General features: G+C 38.5%; 1 protein-coding gene across 3 annotated transcripts in view; it reads right to left on the bottom strand.

Moving 5' to 3' along the window:
* Positions 1-13110, bottom strand: part of LOC137061909 (papilin-like) — a 46628-nt gene extending 33518 nt beyond the window's left edge. For all 3 annotated transcript variants that reach the window (XM_067432579.1, XM_067432577.1, XM_067432578.1), the window contains exons 1-8: positions 12962-13110; positions 12720-12854; positions 11705-11780; positions 8726-8890; positions 8435-8611; positions 3919-4083; positions 3628-3804; positions 83-250 (exon numbers count right to left, since the gene is read on the bottom strand). In XM_067432579.1, the coding sequence (XP_067288680.1) occupies positions 83-250; positions 3628-3804; positions 3919-4083; positions 8435-8611; positions 8726-8890; positions 11705-11780; positions 12720-12830 (1039 nt within the window). In that variant the 5' untranslated portion in view covers positions 12831-12854; positions 12962-13110. The remainder of the gene's footprint in view (positions 1-82; positions 251-3627; positions 3805-3918; positions 4084-8434; positions 8612-8725; positions 8891-11704; positions 11781-12719; positions 12855-12961) is intronic.
* Positions 13111-15490: the final 2380 nt, after the last annotated feature.

Raw genomic sequence — 15490 nt, 5'->3', positions numbered from 1 at the left:
AGGACCACATCAGGGACAGATGAACTGTGTGCTGGGTCACTATGGGCTACTCATCTGGGATTTTTGGACCACACACGCTCACCCTCAGTGCGACAGCTCTGCAGACACTTCTTTTCGGTCACAAAGTTGTTCTGATTCCCCATACAGCCTCCATAGGTGAACGTCTCACAGGTCATGATGGACGAGTTGTAATGGAAGCGCTGCAACCTTCCGAAGCACGGACCGGAGTCTGGCTTGGCCTTACATGTTTCTACAGACAGACACACGTTACTGTAAATCAAAGCAATAATCAAACTCTTTAATCATAATTTAATAAACACAAAATATTTTTCTATATCAATGCAGTGATAAATGATTTTTAAATCATTTTTGGTTTCTTCTGTTGCACATTCAAAAGGGAGTCCGTAAGAGGTTTTATTTTAAAGAAATTAACATGACAGGGAGCATTAAGTTGCATAAAGATGACAGTAAAGACATGTTAAAAATGTATATTTCAAATAAAGTTTTTTTAACTTTCCATTCACCAAAGAATCCTGAAAGAAATGTATAACAGTTTCCATAATGATAATATGAAATATGAAGCAGCACAAATGGTGTTTAACATTGATCATCAGGAATGTTTTTTGTTCAGGCCATCATATTAGAATGATTTCTGAAGGATCATGTGACACTGAAGACTAATGCTGAAAATTCAGCTTTGATCACAGGAATAAATGACACCTTAAAATATTACAATAGAAAACGTATTGAATTTGATCAAATAAATAGTTTTTATAGTTTTATATACGTTTTTGAAGCTTGCCCTGCTCCTAATAAGCAGTCATTTCCTCAACAACAATATATAATTAGGCAATATATTCCAAAAAGCATTTTAATTTATTGTGTTAATGTTGAAGTAAATGTCTGTTGGAAACTCATGTTGCACTTTTGTTTTAAAGTAATGCCTCTTATTCACAGCGTTCTCAGTTCACTGTGAGACTCATCACCCAGCAAATCAATAACAAATGACACGCGTCACAATTTGAGCCTGTCCTTACAATTTTGGTAATACTATAAGTTATATTAAAGGCACAATATGTAGTTTCACCGCTAGAGGTCACCTATTCTAAATAAAAGGCGTAGCTTGATGACAACGAGATTGTCCACGAATCTTGGGAGTTGTCGTCTTCACCTCACAGCTAGAGGTAGAGAATCAGGATGGGACTCGGGTGGAAATAATTTTCATGGATGGAATTAAGGTTTCTGTAGTATGACACCATGGATGTATCAAACTTGCTTGGTAAGATGGAAGCCTGCACAGGGAGAGGAGCACACTAAGGTATGCAGTGAAATTACAGGCGGATATTGGGGAAGATCTACATGCCGCTACTGCAACTATTGACCACAGGATTTCCAAGGTGGAGAGGCGGCTGGAAAGTCGTGGAGAAGGCCATGGTTTGGATACTTTGAGTGCTTTTAAAAACTCCTGCGACAGAGAAATGGCAGGTTCCCCCACAGTGGAAAGTGCAGTAGGGCTGGAGTTGACTGGGTGATGCAGGGCTGAAGAAATCAGCGAGGTGATAAAGCTAAATATAAAAAGCCCAAGCCTGTTATTGGTACCGGGACGGGGGGGGGGGGGGGGGGGGGGGGGGACAGAAATGTGGTGCAAACAAAGCTTGTAAGCATGTTTGCTACCAAATTCTCTCCAGATCTTGATGCTGCAACTTTAGCCATGTTTACATGGTCATTCCGATTAATATAATTCTGATTGAAAGATTTAGTGGACTGTTTACATGAGACGTTATCTAAACCGATCTGGGGTTTACACGAGCTGACTTTCAAATCACAATCACAAAGCAGTTTGTATGCCACTTCAGAAATGTCAATGCAGTCCTCTCCAGCAGCTGGAATGTGTTCACGGATGCCATAGCAACTCTCAACGGCCACCAGGATTTATTTATTGTAAAATGTAATCTCAGGAAAAAAAAAAAATTCTTCAGTCAGGCGCAGTTGAAGTAAAGTGCCTGGGACAAACGCTGTCAAGATGAGAGGATGAAGCTGGGATATGTCTGATGCCAACATCATCATAATAGAAGTTAAAAAAATAAAAATAAAATAAAAAAGTTTACCCCTCAGAAACTTGCTGACCGCCAAGTCAGAGTACCGGAGATGTACTGCCCCAAGCTTTGGCCTGAAGGCTTTTGTGCGTCGATATTATGAGCCACGCAAAGGGAGCTTTTGGGGTTAATGCAGCTTCCCCCACATCTAGTGCAGTTATGTTGGAGGGTGTGATGGCCGCTAAGGGCATTTGATCTATCTAACCTCATGTGCGTTATATCTTATAACTGCCAGGGACTGAGAGTTGACAATAGTGCAGGTAATAGAGTCCATCACATGGTGGATAATTTACTACAAAACTGACATCCTGGGTCTGCAAGAGACCTTTCTATCCAAACAGGAATCGGGAAAATATAACTCTTCCCACAACCTATCTTACTATGGGTATAGTGGGAGGTCAGATAGTGGGATATGATGTGCCCTTTGCAATGACTGTTGATATGGAAGGTCTGCCTGAGAGGAATGAGTTGGACCTGCAAGTTGAATTCTGTAATGGATTCGATTGGTCCAAACTTATGAAAGATGATATTCTGAGATATCAGGGGAAATCTGATTATATTTAGAATAAAGTGGTATTACCTAGAGATGCAATTATGTATACAGATGTGAGCTGTAATGAATGCTCCCATGGTACAACCTTGTGTGAAATGTATGCTTATATTGTGGGAGCTGTGTATGAGGCTAGTAGACCATATTTCATATGCACGGATAAATATAATAGTAAGCCAGGGTGGAACAAGTCTGTGTCTTGATACCATAATAAAGCTAAGGAAGCATTTAAGGCATGTAACTTAGCAGGTAGGCCCAGACAGGGGCCTCATCTCAAACAACAACAAAATAACTAACGGCAGATATAAATATGCAGTTTGCAATGTTTTTAAACAAACAAAATGAGAGCAGACTCAATGACAAAATCTGTTACATAAAGGTTTTTGGAAAAATGTAAGAGCATCAAATATGAATGTGACATTATGTTCTATAGAGGCCGTTTCTGTAGCCGAGAATAACAAGACATTTTGTCCTGTTCAATTGTGTAAAGAATGAACTGTATGAAGTGGAAAGGGTTTCCTGTACTGATATAATGGGCATTACGACTAATGAAGTGTAAAAAGCAATAATGCAGCTCAAAGATAGGAAAACCAGTGGCTTTGGATAAAATTACAGCTGAACAACTAAGTTTGCAAGCCCTAGGGTTGCGGTTCTTCTTGCCATTTGTTTTACTGGCCTGATAAAACATGCGCGGTTACCAGAGTCTGTTGTCGGCACCCCTGGGGCTGTACCATGAAGCTGGTTTAGCTGGCTAGCCAGATTTGTTTAAGCTTAGTTTGAGCTAATCCTGGGTGTTCGGTACCATTAAAGTGGTTTGGCTTTTAGCGGTGTTCGTGGCCATAGTAACACCAAAGCTAACCTGCTCAGTCAGGGCTAAGTTCGGCTGGCATCCAGGCTAGGTGAAGACTTGCAGTCGTGAGAAAGAAAAAAAAAAAAAGAAAAAAAAAAAGTGTTGTCCTCTTCCAGTGTAGTGTGTCCTACCTTTTCTCAACAAAACTCGGCACTGCTCCTCACACTCCTTCTGGCTGTTGAATTTGTTGCCATTGCCCTCGCAGCCTCCATATGTGAAGGGCACACACTTTCCCGCAGAAGAATCGAAGGCCCACATGGGTATGTGTGCTCTACAAGGACCAACATGTATGGGCAGTCTACAGGCAGCTACAGGGACAAAATACAGTGTATATATTAGGACCACATCAGGGACAGATGAACTGTGTGCTGGGTCACTATGGGCTACTCATCTGGGCTTTTGGACCACAAACACAGACTCACCCTCAGTGCGACAGCTCTGCAGACACTTCTTTTCGGTCACAAAGTTGTTCTGATTCCCCTTACAGCCTCCATAGGTGAACGTCTCACAGGTCATGACGGACGAGTTGTAAAAGAAACGCTGAAAATTTCCGAAGCACGGACCGGAGTCTGGCTTGGACTTACATGCTTAGACACACAGACACAGAACTGTAATCAAAGCAATATCAAACTCTTCTTTAATCATAATGTAATATACAAAAGATTTTTCTATATAAAAATCAGTGATAAAGGATGATCATTCTGCATGCAAGATACACTACTGTAGGAAAGTGTGAGTCAGTAAGATGTTTTGTTTTTAAAGAATTTAACACTTATTCAGAAAGGAAGTATTAAATTGCATAATGACAGTAAAGACATTTCTATTGTTAAATATTTACATTTCAAATAAATGTGTTCTTTTGAACTTTCTATTCAAAGAATCCTGAAAGAAATGTATAACAGTTTCCATTATGAAGTGTCACAAATGGTTTTTAACATTGGTGATAAGGAATATTAGAATGATTTCTGAAGGCTCATGGGACACTGAAGACTGATGCTGAAAGTTTAGCTTTGATCCCAGGAATAAATGACACCAGGGCTGTGCAATATATCGTAAACGTACATGTCACAAAATGCATAACAACGGCACCCAAAAATATGCAGTTTGCCATGTTTTTAAACGAACAAAATGACAAAATCTGTTACATAAAGGTTTTTGGAAGAATATAAGAGCATCAAATATGAATGTGACATTATGTTCTATAGAGGGCGTTTCCGGAGCCGAGAATAATAAGACATTTTGCCCTGCTCAATTGTGTAAAGAATGAACCGTATGAAGTGGAAAGGGTTTCCTGTACTGATATAATGGGCATTACGACTAATGAAGTGTAAAAAGCAATAATGCAGCACAAAGATAGGAAAACCAGTGGCTTGGATCAAATTACAGCTGAACAACTAAGTTTGCAAGCCCTAGGGTTGCGGTTCTTCTTGCCATTTGTTTTACTGGCCTGATAAAACATGCGCTGTTACCAGAGTCTGTTGTCGGCACCCCTGGGGCTGTACCGTTTAGCTGGCTAGCCAGATTTGTTTAAGCTTAGTTTGAGCTAATCCTGGGTGTTCGGTACCATTAAAGTGGTTTGGCTTTTAGCGGTGTTCGTCGCCATAGTAACGCCAAAGCTAACCTGCTCAGGGGCAGGTTATGTTCTGGATAAGAGATCTCAAACTGAAATTGGACATCAGCTGTGAGTAAAGTGACACGCCTCTGATGCAATAAAGCCACTCCCCAAATTAAAGGTCAGTACATAGCAAATGGTTTTAAAAGACTAAAGTGTCTCGTGTTTTTAACAATGCTTATTTATAATAATTTTGAATGAGTTAGATATAATTTAGGTAATCATTATACCCTTAATCAATTACACATTTATAACTTTAATCAATCATTAATAGGTACTTTGTTAATTTATATAAATAGGCACATAATTTTAAAGCTTATGTGTATGACTTTATGTAGGCTAACGGCATATTAAGGACATTGGTAAGTGGGGTAACAATTCAGCTCCTTTTGGAGTGTGGCAGTGAGGTTTACTTTTACCAGCCCTTTTTAAAGGTCCCGTTCTTCCCGTGTTTTCAAAGCTTTGATTATCTTTACAGTGTGCAATATATAACGAGTTCATGTTTCGCGTGTAGAAAAATACTGTTTTTTTTTTTTACACAGTATTTTTCACACAATTTACTTATCTGTACACGGCTGTTTCCTCTGTCCTAAAAACGGCCTGATGATTTCCTTGTTCTATGAAGTCCCTCCTTCAGAAACACGTAACGAGTTCTGATTGGGCCAGCGCTTCCCGTGTTGTGATTGGACAGCAGCTTAGCGCACTTTGCCCGGAAAGGTCCCGCCTCTTACCATAACGGGGAGATGCAAACGCTGAATGCGCACTCTTCTCCATGTGGGAGAGCAACAAGACAACGCTTCCCCATTTTGTGTGTACTTTTGGGTAGAGGGTTAGTCAACAAACGGTTCTAGTGACGTCATTCCTGAAGGAAGTGCAGGGGTGTAGTCCAAACCGCCCGTTCGCTGTAGGCTTTGAAAGGGAACGTCTGTTAAATAAAATCTCGCTTGGCATTGAACTTTATAATTTTACAGGTATTATTTAAGCTCTAACAGCAACATTTCACACTAACTAAATTTTGAAAGATGGAATCGTGAAGAACAGGACCTTTAATGTTTATATGAATTAATTATCAGAACAATTAAGTGATTAGGTGCCAGGTCGTGTTGAAAAACGAAATCTCCATAAAGCTTTTCAGCAGATGGAAGCATGAAGTGCTCAAATCTCCTGATAGCTAGCTGCATTGACCCTGCCCTTGATAAAACACATTTTTTCCTTCCCACAGACTTCCCACTGAGGTGCCTTGATACAGCACTCTGGGAACAGCCTATTCGTTCAGAAATTTCTTTCTGTGTCTTACCCTCTCGCTTGAGGGTGTCAATGATGGCCTTCTGGACAGCAGTCAGGTCGGCAGTCTTACCCATGATTGCGGTTTTGAGTAATGAACCAGGCTGGGAGTTTTTAAAAGCCTCAGGAATCTTTTGCAGGTGTTTAGAGTTAATTAGTTGATTCAGATGATTAGGTTAATAGCTCGTTTAGAGAAACTTTTCATGATATGCTAATTTTTTGATAGGAATTTTGAGTTTTCATGAGCTGTATGCCAAAATTCTGAGTATTAAAACAATAAAAGACCTGAAATATTTCAGTTGGTGTGCAATGAATCTAAAATATATGGAAGTTTAATTTTTATCATTACATTATGGAAAATAATGAACTTGTCACATGCAAATTTGAGAAGGACGTGTAGACCCATGAATGCGAATTTTAGCAGGCAACCTTGCCAAAATAACACAATTTACCCCCAAACACCATTTTTCCCGATATTTGCTATTGTTTAGGGCTAGTAGATGGCGGGTTTTGTAGTAAAAACTTGGCAACCCTGTCTGCACGTGCGCTGGAATAAACGATCTTTGCCGGTGTTGTAAAAAAAAAAAGAAAAAAAGAATTTGATACACAGAGTACTTACCCAACATGATCAATTTTGAGAAAAATGGTAAAGGTGAATGCAGATACAAACAAGCTCTCCATTTAGGATTCAAACAAATATAATCAAAGCCCCTTTGATGACGTGCATGATTAAATTACGTTTTATCATCTGTCCGTCATTATCTAAAGCCCGCCCTGATGATTTCATTGGTCCGAACAGTTTGTTCGGGGATAATTACTCCTCTATGGATCAAGTCCAGACCGAACCGCCCAAACTAAGTGTTGTGGGCAGGGCTAAGTTCGGCTGGCATCCAGGCTAGGTGAAGACTTGCAGTCGTGGAAGGAAAAGAAAAAAAAAAAAGAAGAAAATGAGATTCCACTAATAAGACTAAATGTGTCAAGCTATATAACTAATTTGTTTTCGGTCTGTAAATGTATCCAAACAATTGTCCCTGTCTAATAAAACAATACATCAAAGAGTCTTTGGTGTTACCATGGTTTCTACAAAAGACCAGAAATCTAGAGTGGCGCGGGTATGTCATTGATAGGCGACGCACAGACACGTGTCCTGGCTATTTGTCCGGATTTAAACAATTCTTGAAAACATCTGGAACATTTAATTTTTGGATATTTAACCCTCTGGGGTTCTTCGGTCATTTCTGACCCGAATTTTTTTTTTGAAAGAAATGTTAAAAATCGTAGCTTCATCTGAATGGTACGAAACTTGGTGAGGGTATTGGTACTTGGTATATGGACAGAAAAAAAAAATTGGGGACAGGATTGGAAAAGTCTAAGTGGTCGTAAAAAAAAAAATAGTCACACTCGGGGCCTTCGGGTCAAAAAAGACCCCCATAGGAAATGAATGGGAAATTGGCAAAAATATGAAAATACAGAGTTTTTTGTGCATATAATCTACAAATCAGCCAGGATGCAGAAAAAAAGGACACACACACACACACACACACACACACACACACACACACACACACACACACACACACACACACACACACACACACACACTAAAAATGTGCTATTGCGTGATAAAAATGCTCACTGTGTCCACCAGATGGCACCAATCAAATAAAAAAAAATGCTTTCATGAGGCCTAGGCTTGACTCTAAAATGAAATACAGCTTTAATAAAAAAAGGAAACAAAAAAAATAAAATAAAATTCTATTATATTCAATGGGAAAAAATGGGTCATAATTATTGCATAAATATTATTTATAAATCATAAAATTATCTCAAAACACCAAAAAAGAAAAGAAAAAATATTATTGAACAAAAATATATTTCATTTATTTTACTCAATTTTTTTTTTTTTTTATTCCCGACCTCCGGGTCCTTTTAGACCCGAAGGTCCTGAGTGTGACCCATAAATGAAGAACCCCAGAGGGTTAAAGAAAAAAAATCTTGCGTATTGTGCCTTTAGTGGTGTCCTCAAGTAAAGTGTGTCCTACCTTTTCTCAACATCACTCCGCATAACTCCTCACACTCCTTCTGGCTGTCGAATTTGTTTCCATTGCCCTTGCAGCCTCCATATGTGAATGGCACACACTTTCCCGCAGAAGAATCGAAGGCCCACATGTGTTTGAGCGCTTCACAAGGACCAGCATCCATGGGCAGTCTACAGGCAGCTACAGGGACAAAATACAGTGTATATATTAGGACCACATCAGGGACAGATGAACTGTGTGCTGGGTCACTATGGGCTACTCATCTGGGCTTTTGGACCACAAACACAGACTCACCCTCAGTGCGACAGCTCTGCAGACACTTCTTTTCCGACACAAAGTTGTTCTGATTCCCCTTACAGCCTCCATAGGTGAACGTATCACAGGTCATGACGGACGAGTTGTAAAAGAAACGCTGAAAATTTCCGAAGCACGGACCGGAGTCTGGCTTGGACTTACATGCTTAAACACAGACACACACAGGTCACGTTACTGTAATCAAAGCAATATCAAACTTCTTTAATTAGAATGTAATTTATATAGAAAAATATTTTTCTATATAAAAGCAGTGATAAAGGATGATCATTCTGCACAGTATATTCTGTATGCAAGATACACTACTGTTGGAAAGTGTGAGTCAGTACGAGGTTTTGTTTTTAAAGAAATTAACACTTATTCAGAAAGGACGCATTAAATTGCATAATGACAGTAAGCATTAAATTGCATAATGACAGTAAAGACATTTCTATTGTTAAATATTTACATTTGAAATAAATGTGTTCTTTTGAACTTTCTATTCAAAGAATCCTGAAATAAATGTATAACAGTTTCCATTATGAAGAGTCACAAATGGTTTTTAACATTGGTGATAAGGAATATTAGAATGATTTCTGAAGGCTCATGGGACACTGAAGACTGATGCTGAAAGTTTAGCTTTGATCCCAGGAATAAATGACACCAGGGCTGTGCAATATATCGCAAACGTACATGTCACAAAATGCATAACAACAGCACCCAATCCCTGAATGATTTTAATAGGTTACTTCAGCATTGTGAAAAGTGTACGTTTTAGGTCGACGCATATAGCAGAGAATAGACTGGACACGACTTGCTTGACATTAAAGTTATTAAAACAACTTGTAGTCTTGCATTGTCTGACACGCCAATACGTGCGCACAAGCCGCCTTTCTAAAAGAGTGATTCCTTCAGTTCCGTTTCATGTCTTGTGACACACAAACTGTCAAATACACAGTTATGTCAAAATGGCCATCTTGAGTACTCATGTAAAACCAGACGGTTATGCTTTAAGTGAAAGATTCACTTCAAAATAATTCCCTCAAAGCTACAATGGTTATTGAGCCAAGAGCACTATGATGTATCGGTGCATATTTAATTTATGTTAAGACTGTTTTGAGTTCTTATTTAATAGAAGATCAATTAATAAAAATCCACCCCTAGTTCTGGGGGTTTTGTTTACATGGATGTTCATAATGTTTTAGGTTGCTATAACTATTACCAAGTCAAGCAAAGGGTTTTTGGATATAATACTGGAATTACTTTTGTTTGTTTACTTTGATGTTAAAATTATATTGCCAGATTTACTACATATTTTTGCTAAAACACTGCTGGTCACTTTCAAAAGTTGTAGCAATGCTTTTTCCCACAAAAGAATGTGAAACAAATTCTATCAGTCTCAATTTTTAAATGCTTTAAAAATATATAACTCAAATAGCAATACCGCATTTATGATAAATCACACAGCTCTAAAATGACACCTTAAAATGTATTACTATAGAAAGCTTTTTTTTAAAACCGAATTTGATCAAACAATTTTTTTACTGACATCAAACTTAAACGGTAGTGTATTGAAACTTTAGCTGCACAATGGTAATTGTTTTATGTTTCTATATACATTATTGAGGCCTGCCCAAATAAGAAAAATATTTCCTCAACAACCATATAATCAGGGAACAGATTGCAAGAAGCATTTTAAACTGGTTCTCACATTCTCAAATTATTAGTTACATAAAATGTATTTATGGCCTCAATAATTGTGATTACTTCTGACATATGTACTACCCACATAAACCGTGATTGTTTCCTTCTAAAATATTAAAGGAAATGTCTGCAAGATTGTGACCAAAACTGATACTGCAATCATATATATTATATAGATATTTATTATGAATAGATACCGCAACAATTTAATTCAAGATCGTTCGCTTGCCCCATTTCAAGCAAGTGTTGCTCAGCATATTAAACTAAAGAAAGTGGCAATTACAACTGTATTCCTGCAAGCAGTAAGTAGCGATGTTATCCACTTATTGACTGTTTAAACAATCTGATTAAATTAAAAGTTTCTTAGAGAGACATCATTGTCTAGATGACGCAAAATGCTAGTACAGTATCAATAGGAAACACCAAGTACAATACAAAACTAAATAGTGTGTCTAATGACAAAGGTTAATATTTTGTATTACAAAATACAACTGTATACGTTGCTTACAGATCGTTCACTCGAGCCTTCTAGCAAATGTCACCTTTTCCACCATATAAGTTAAAATGATAGTCATTTGACAAGACTAATCATTTTGTAAAAATATATTTATATTTGAGAACTTAAGCATGATGTTTTTGAATGCTTGTGTTAAGAGTACGTCACTGCATAGCCTACTTTGTGACTAACGATATATAAACATGCAATATCATTGACGAAAAAAAGACAAGTCACTAGTTTTGATTTGGGAAAGGTAGTTTGTGCGTTTGCCAAACTTCAGTAATTTAAATCCCCCAAACAGCTTTTCTGCAAAAAAAAAAAAAAGAACATGCTATCCAGTGTTTTACCTAAACATGTCCAATCTGGCAACCATATGCACATAAGCTCTCGCCCACGGATGATCTGAAACCCCCAATAAGCAAGTAAGCAGCATTTTATCAATCTCCATGTGAGATGTTCTGCTTAAAGTGTCCTTCAGTCGGTCTGTGTTCTGTCAGGACTCACTAGCTGCTTTACTGAACTGCTGTGAGCTGCTGAAATAAGCCAATCAGATCAGAGCTCAACATTAATACTCATGACTTCCAAATAAGGCAAAGACAGAGCATTACATCCTAGGGACAATTTATAGGGTTGTAAATGGACCTGTAAAACTGTCTCTGGACAAATTTTGCCCTTAAATGAGCCACATACCCTCTATGTAGATATCAGAACAATTTAACATCGTTTCAAATCATTCTAGGGCACCTTTTAGGATGCACATAAGGGGCACTATTACTCACCAGGTCCTTGGAACATGGTCATGTCGTCACCCAAACTGGCCCCAGGAGGCGCTGTAACCACATTCCTCCTCACCCTCTATTGCAAGCCAATCAGACAACAGGATTATTGCTTATGCTTTATTTTTCACATGTACTTAGTGTAGTTAGTAAAGAAAGTAATGGTAACAAGGTAACTAAATGGGTTAAAGGGGTCATAGGACCATTGTCACAAGCTGTAACATAACTCCATGGTGTCCCCAGAATGTGTCTGCAAAGTCTCTGTTAAAATACTGAGATACTTTTTATAGCTTGTCAAATTTGCCTCTATTTGGGTGCGAGTAAAACACGCTCTTTTTGTGCGTGTCCCTTTAAATGCAAATGAGCTGCTGCTTTCCACCCCCACAATCCAGCAGCTCCTGGTACAACTTCAACAACAAAACCAGTTTCACTCAGCTAAAATGTCAAGGCTGCAACATACTCCACAAGAACAGAGGGAAAAAAAAGTTCTGGCTCCCAGGGCTGCGAGAACAATTACGTAATTTTGTTCTCGCAGCTTCTCAACACGTTGCCCGAGCAGAACCTTTTTTCTTGCCGTGGTTAATGCGGGGAAACGCAGATGATCGGCACCTGCTTTTCTCGTGAAGTATGAAATGTACTGCCAAAAACGAACTTTGTTCTTGTCACCTGGAGAAAACAAATTTCTTTGTTCTTGCAGAGTATGTTTCAAGCTTCAGAAATAACTAGTTGTGGAGTGTAGCCTTACATGGTTGAACCGGAGTTAGCAGAGGGTGCAACTGATCAGGATAGGTTTATTATGGTTTCAAATTTAATTAGAGCAGCAGAAAGAGCCTATAAACCCTTTTAAATACAGATGTTTTTTAAACTTAGTGTTCAAATTCAAAAAAGCTTTTAAAAATTTCTAATCAGTGTATTTGTGTGTCTATATAAAAATTAACAATATTGAAATACTCTAAAAAGTGTACAAATTATAAAAACCAGTTACTTAATTTTCCAAAAGGAATAACCAAAACAATACCTGTTTTACATCAAAGTTCTCTTGGGTCTGGAGGACGGGTTCGTCGGGCAGAGGCTCGGCATGCAGCAGGCCCAGGAGGGATAGCAGAAACACCAGAACAACACGCATCATTCTGTCTGTGATCCAAATGAAGTTCTGAAAGCCAAACAAGAACAACTCTATTCACAGGTCATGTCTGTAACACCAAACCCAAATCCACCCCAACAAAAAAAGTTAATCAGTCTATTGATTCCAACCTGTACCTTATGTTCCTTTTTGTTTTGGCTGTGGCGAGGTTGACAAGCGAAAGACGTGAGGAGCGAATGGTGTGCATGCCCTCTATATGCCTCCGAGCTCCCGCATCATGAGGACTCGAGACCGGTGCGTGATAAGCGTCACCTGCGAGGCACACCGGTTTCGAGTCCTCTCATGATGAGGGAGCTCGGAGCCATAGAGTACCGACGTCACTTTCCCGCCGGAGCGGCCTGGAGTTAATAGAGGAAAACGTGAGTAGAGCAAACGATTATCAGTTTAAACGGTCTATGGTTTAAAAGTTTTTTACGGTCTATGGTTTAAACTAACGGTTGGGCTCGATATTATAGTGGTTCTTGCTACTCACCAAAGATTAAGTGATCCATGGATAATGACGTGCAGCCATGAATCGTGTTTTCCCGACCCTTTTCATGAGCCTGATTTCGACATGAATATGTAGGCTATAACTGTCATTCATCACATTTTTTGAGTGAATCCCGCGCGTATGAAAAAAAGCAATTGCGAGAAAAAAAGTCAGAATTCTGAGATAAAAAGACGTGATTTCTTTTTTTGGCACCCATTTATACCTAGGGTATGAATGATGAAGCATTATTTAATGTGATGTGATTTGTATTGAAGAAGAGTTTCATTTGTTAATGTAACTATTCATGTGTTTATGGATAGGCTACTTAAAAATATGTATTTGTGTATCTAAAATTTGTGCATGTATGATGTTGTTCTACTAATGATTTCGCTAATGAGACATTCAGTCATTGAGTGTGATTCACAAATGAATGGTTCTCTGCAAGGATTGGTCATGTCACCTTTTTAAATGTCATGGATTGAGTAGGCCTATTATAATATGCCTGATGAAGGTCATGAGACCGAAACTACTTGCTAATAAAAAGTTTCTAATTTTTGCGAGTAGGCCTATTTATAGTGTTTGATTGAGATTTTAGGATCTGGGTATGACCTACGCACCTATTAGTTACAGGTGTGCGATGGTAATGGTGTACAAGAAAAAAAAAAGGTGTAATAATGGGAGTAATAGTCTCTATTCACTTGCGTCTCCAATGCCTGACTGATTTAAGTCCTGGTGTTCACCACAATGGACACTTAAAATCAATGCCCTGTTTTGTAACAAAGTTATATTTTGATTAGAAACCCTATAACATTTTCCTGAGATGTTGATTTATATTTAAGCTGAGATTTGAGAGTCTGGTGTGCATGTAAACGTGCCGTTTCCCTGCCGACAAGATACTCCTCGTCTTTAAAGGATCAGTTAAAGTGAAACCAAAAATCTGTCACAAGGGTGCTTGGATTTAGTCACACGTTAAATATGTACGCTTCTTTCTTTTCACAGCATTATCATAATTAAAGGCTGCATATAACTGCTGGGGACTATGCTCAAACTACCCATGTGCAGGATCAGATTCTGAACGTAATGCTTCAGTATTATTTCAAGACCCATAAAACTGGTCACAGATCAGCAGTGAAATCAGATCAGTAGGCAGTGCAGTGGCGGCTGGTGATATATTTTTTTGGGGGGGCGCGGGTTTTTTTGGGGGGGGGGGGATTTACGTATATTTAAGAATAATTGCGTATATTTAAGTAAAATTATGTTAATTTAAGTATAATTTACTTATAAATTATAATAATAATAATAATAATAAGTATATAAGTATATATAAGTATAATTACTTATAAATTATTTTACTTATTTATAAATCAAATAAGTAAAATAAATACAAAGCAGTACCAAGAAGCATGTTGACTAAATTCAAGCATTAAAGAGAAAACAGTGTCTGCACTTTTTATCTTTTTACATATTTATTTCCCATATATAATTGAACAAGGAAAGGAAAAAACAAAAGTAGCAACAACAGACTGGCATGTTGACTACTTGAACATAAATTTTGCTCTCCTTTCTTTCTGGCCAGTAAATTTCTCAATTACTCTCTGATTAAAGTCAGTCATCTCAGTGACAAGTCTCTTTTCCATGGAGAGCAATGCAAGTGCATTCAGCCTCTCCTGGGTCATGGTGTTTCTGAGAAAAGTTTTTATTCTTTTCAAGGTCGAAAAACACTTCTCACTCACTTTGAAATAAGAGACAGTGAAAGCAAAAAAAGGGCAATGCTACCGTCACATCCAGTCAGCCACCTCCTTTTCTCATAACGAGAGCAGGTGAAGCTCCGAGTGTAGCTTCGTCCTCTATCACTGGACTGCTGCTGAATTTGTAAATCGGGCTGGTCCGGTCCGAGATCCTTAATTCTTATTTTTTCTTCCAGCAAACGCCTTGTGAAAGGATTTTTTTGTAAATCAATCACAGAATTTAGTTTGACTGCTGCCATCTCTACGAATGTTTAGGCGGGCGGGGTCGGAGTGACGTTGTCACCAACGCTCTCTCGCAGTAGTGGCCAAGAGCGTAACATTGAATGACAGTTGACGAGAACCAATCAGATTGGATCAAAAAACATGTATGCAATTCTGATTCGCCAGGGACGCAGCGACCTGCGCCCGGAGGAGAATCTTTAAGAAAC

The sequence above is a fragment of the Pseudorasbora parva genome, chromosome 23, assembly GCF_024679245.1.
Source record: "Pseudorasbora parva isolate DD20220531a chromosome 23, ASM2467924v1, whole genome shotgun sequence".
Lineage (NCBI taxonomy): Eukaryota > Metazoa > Chordata > Actinopteri > Cypriniformes > Gobionidae > Pseudorasbora > Pseudorasbora parva.
Note: the sequence above shows the minus strand (reverse complement) of the source record. Positions and strands in the feature narration are given on the sequence as shown.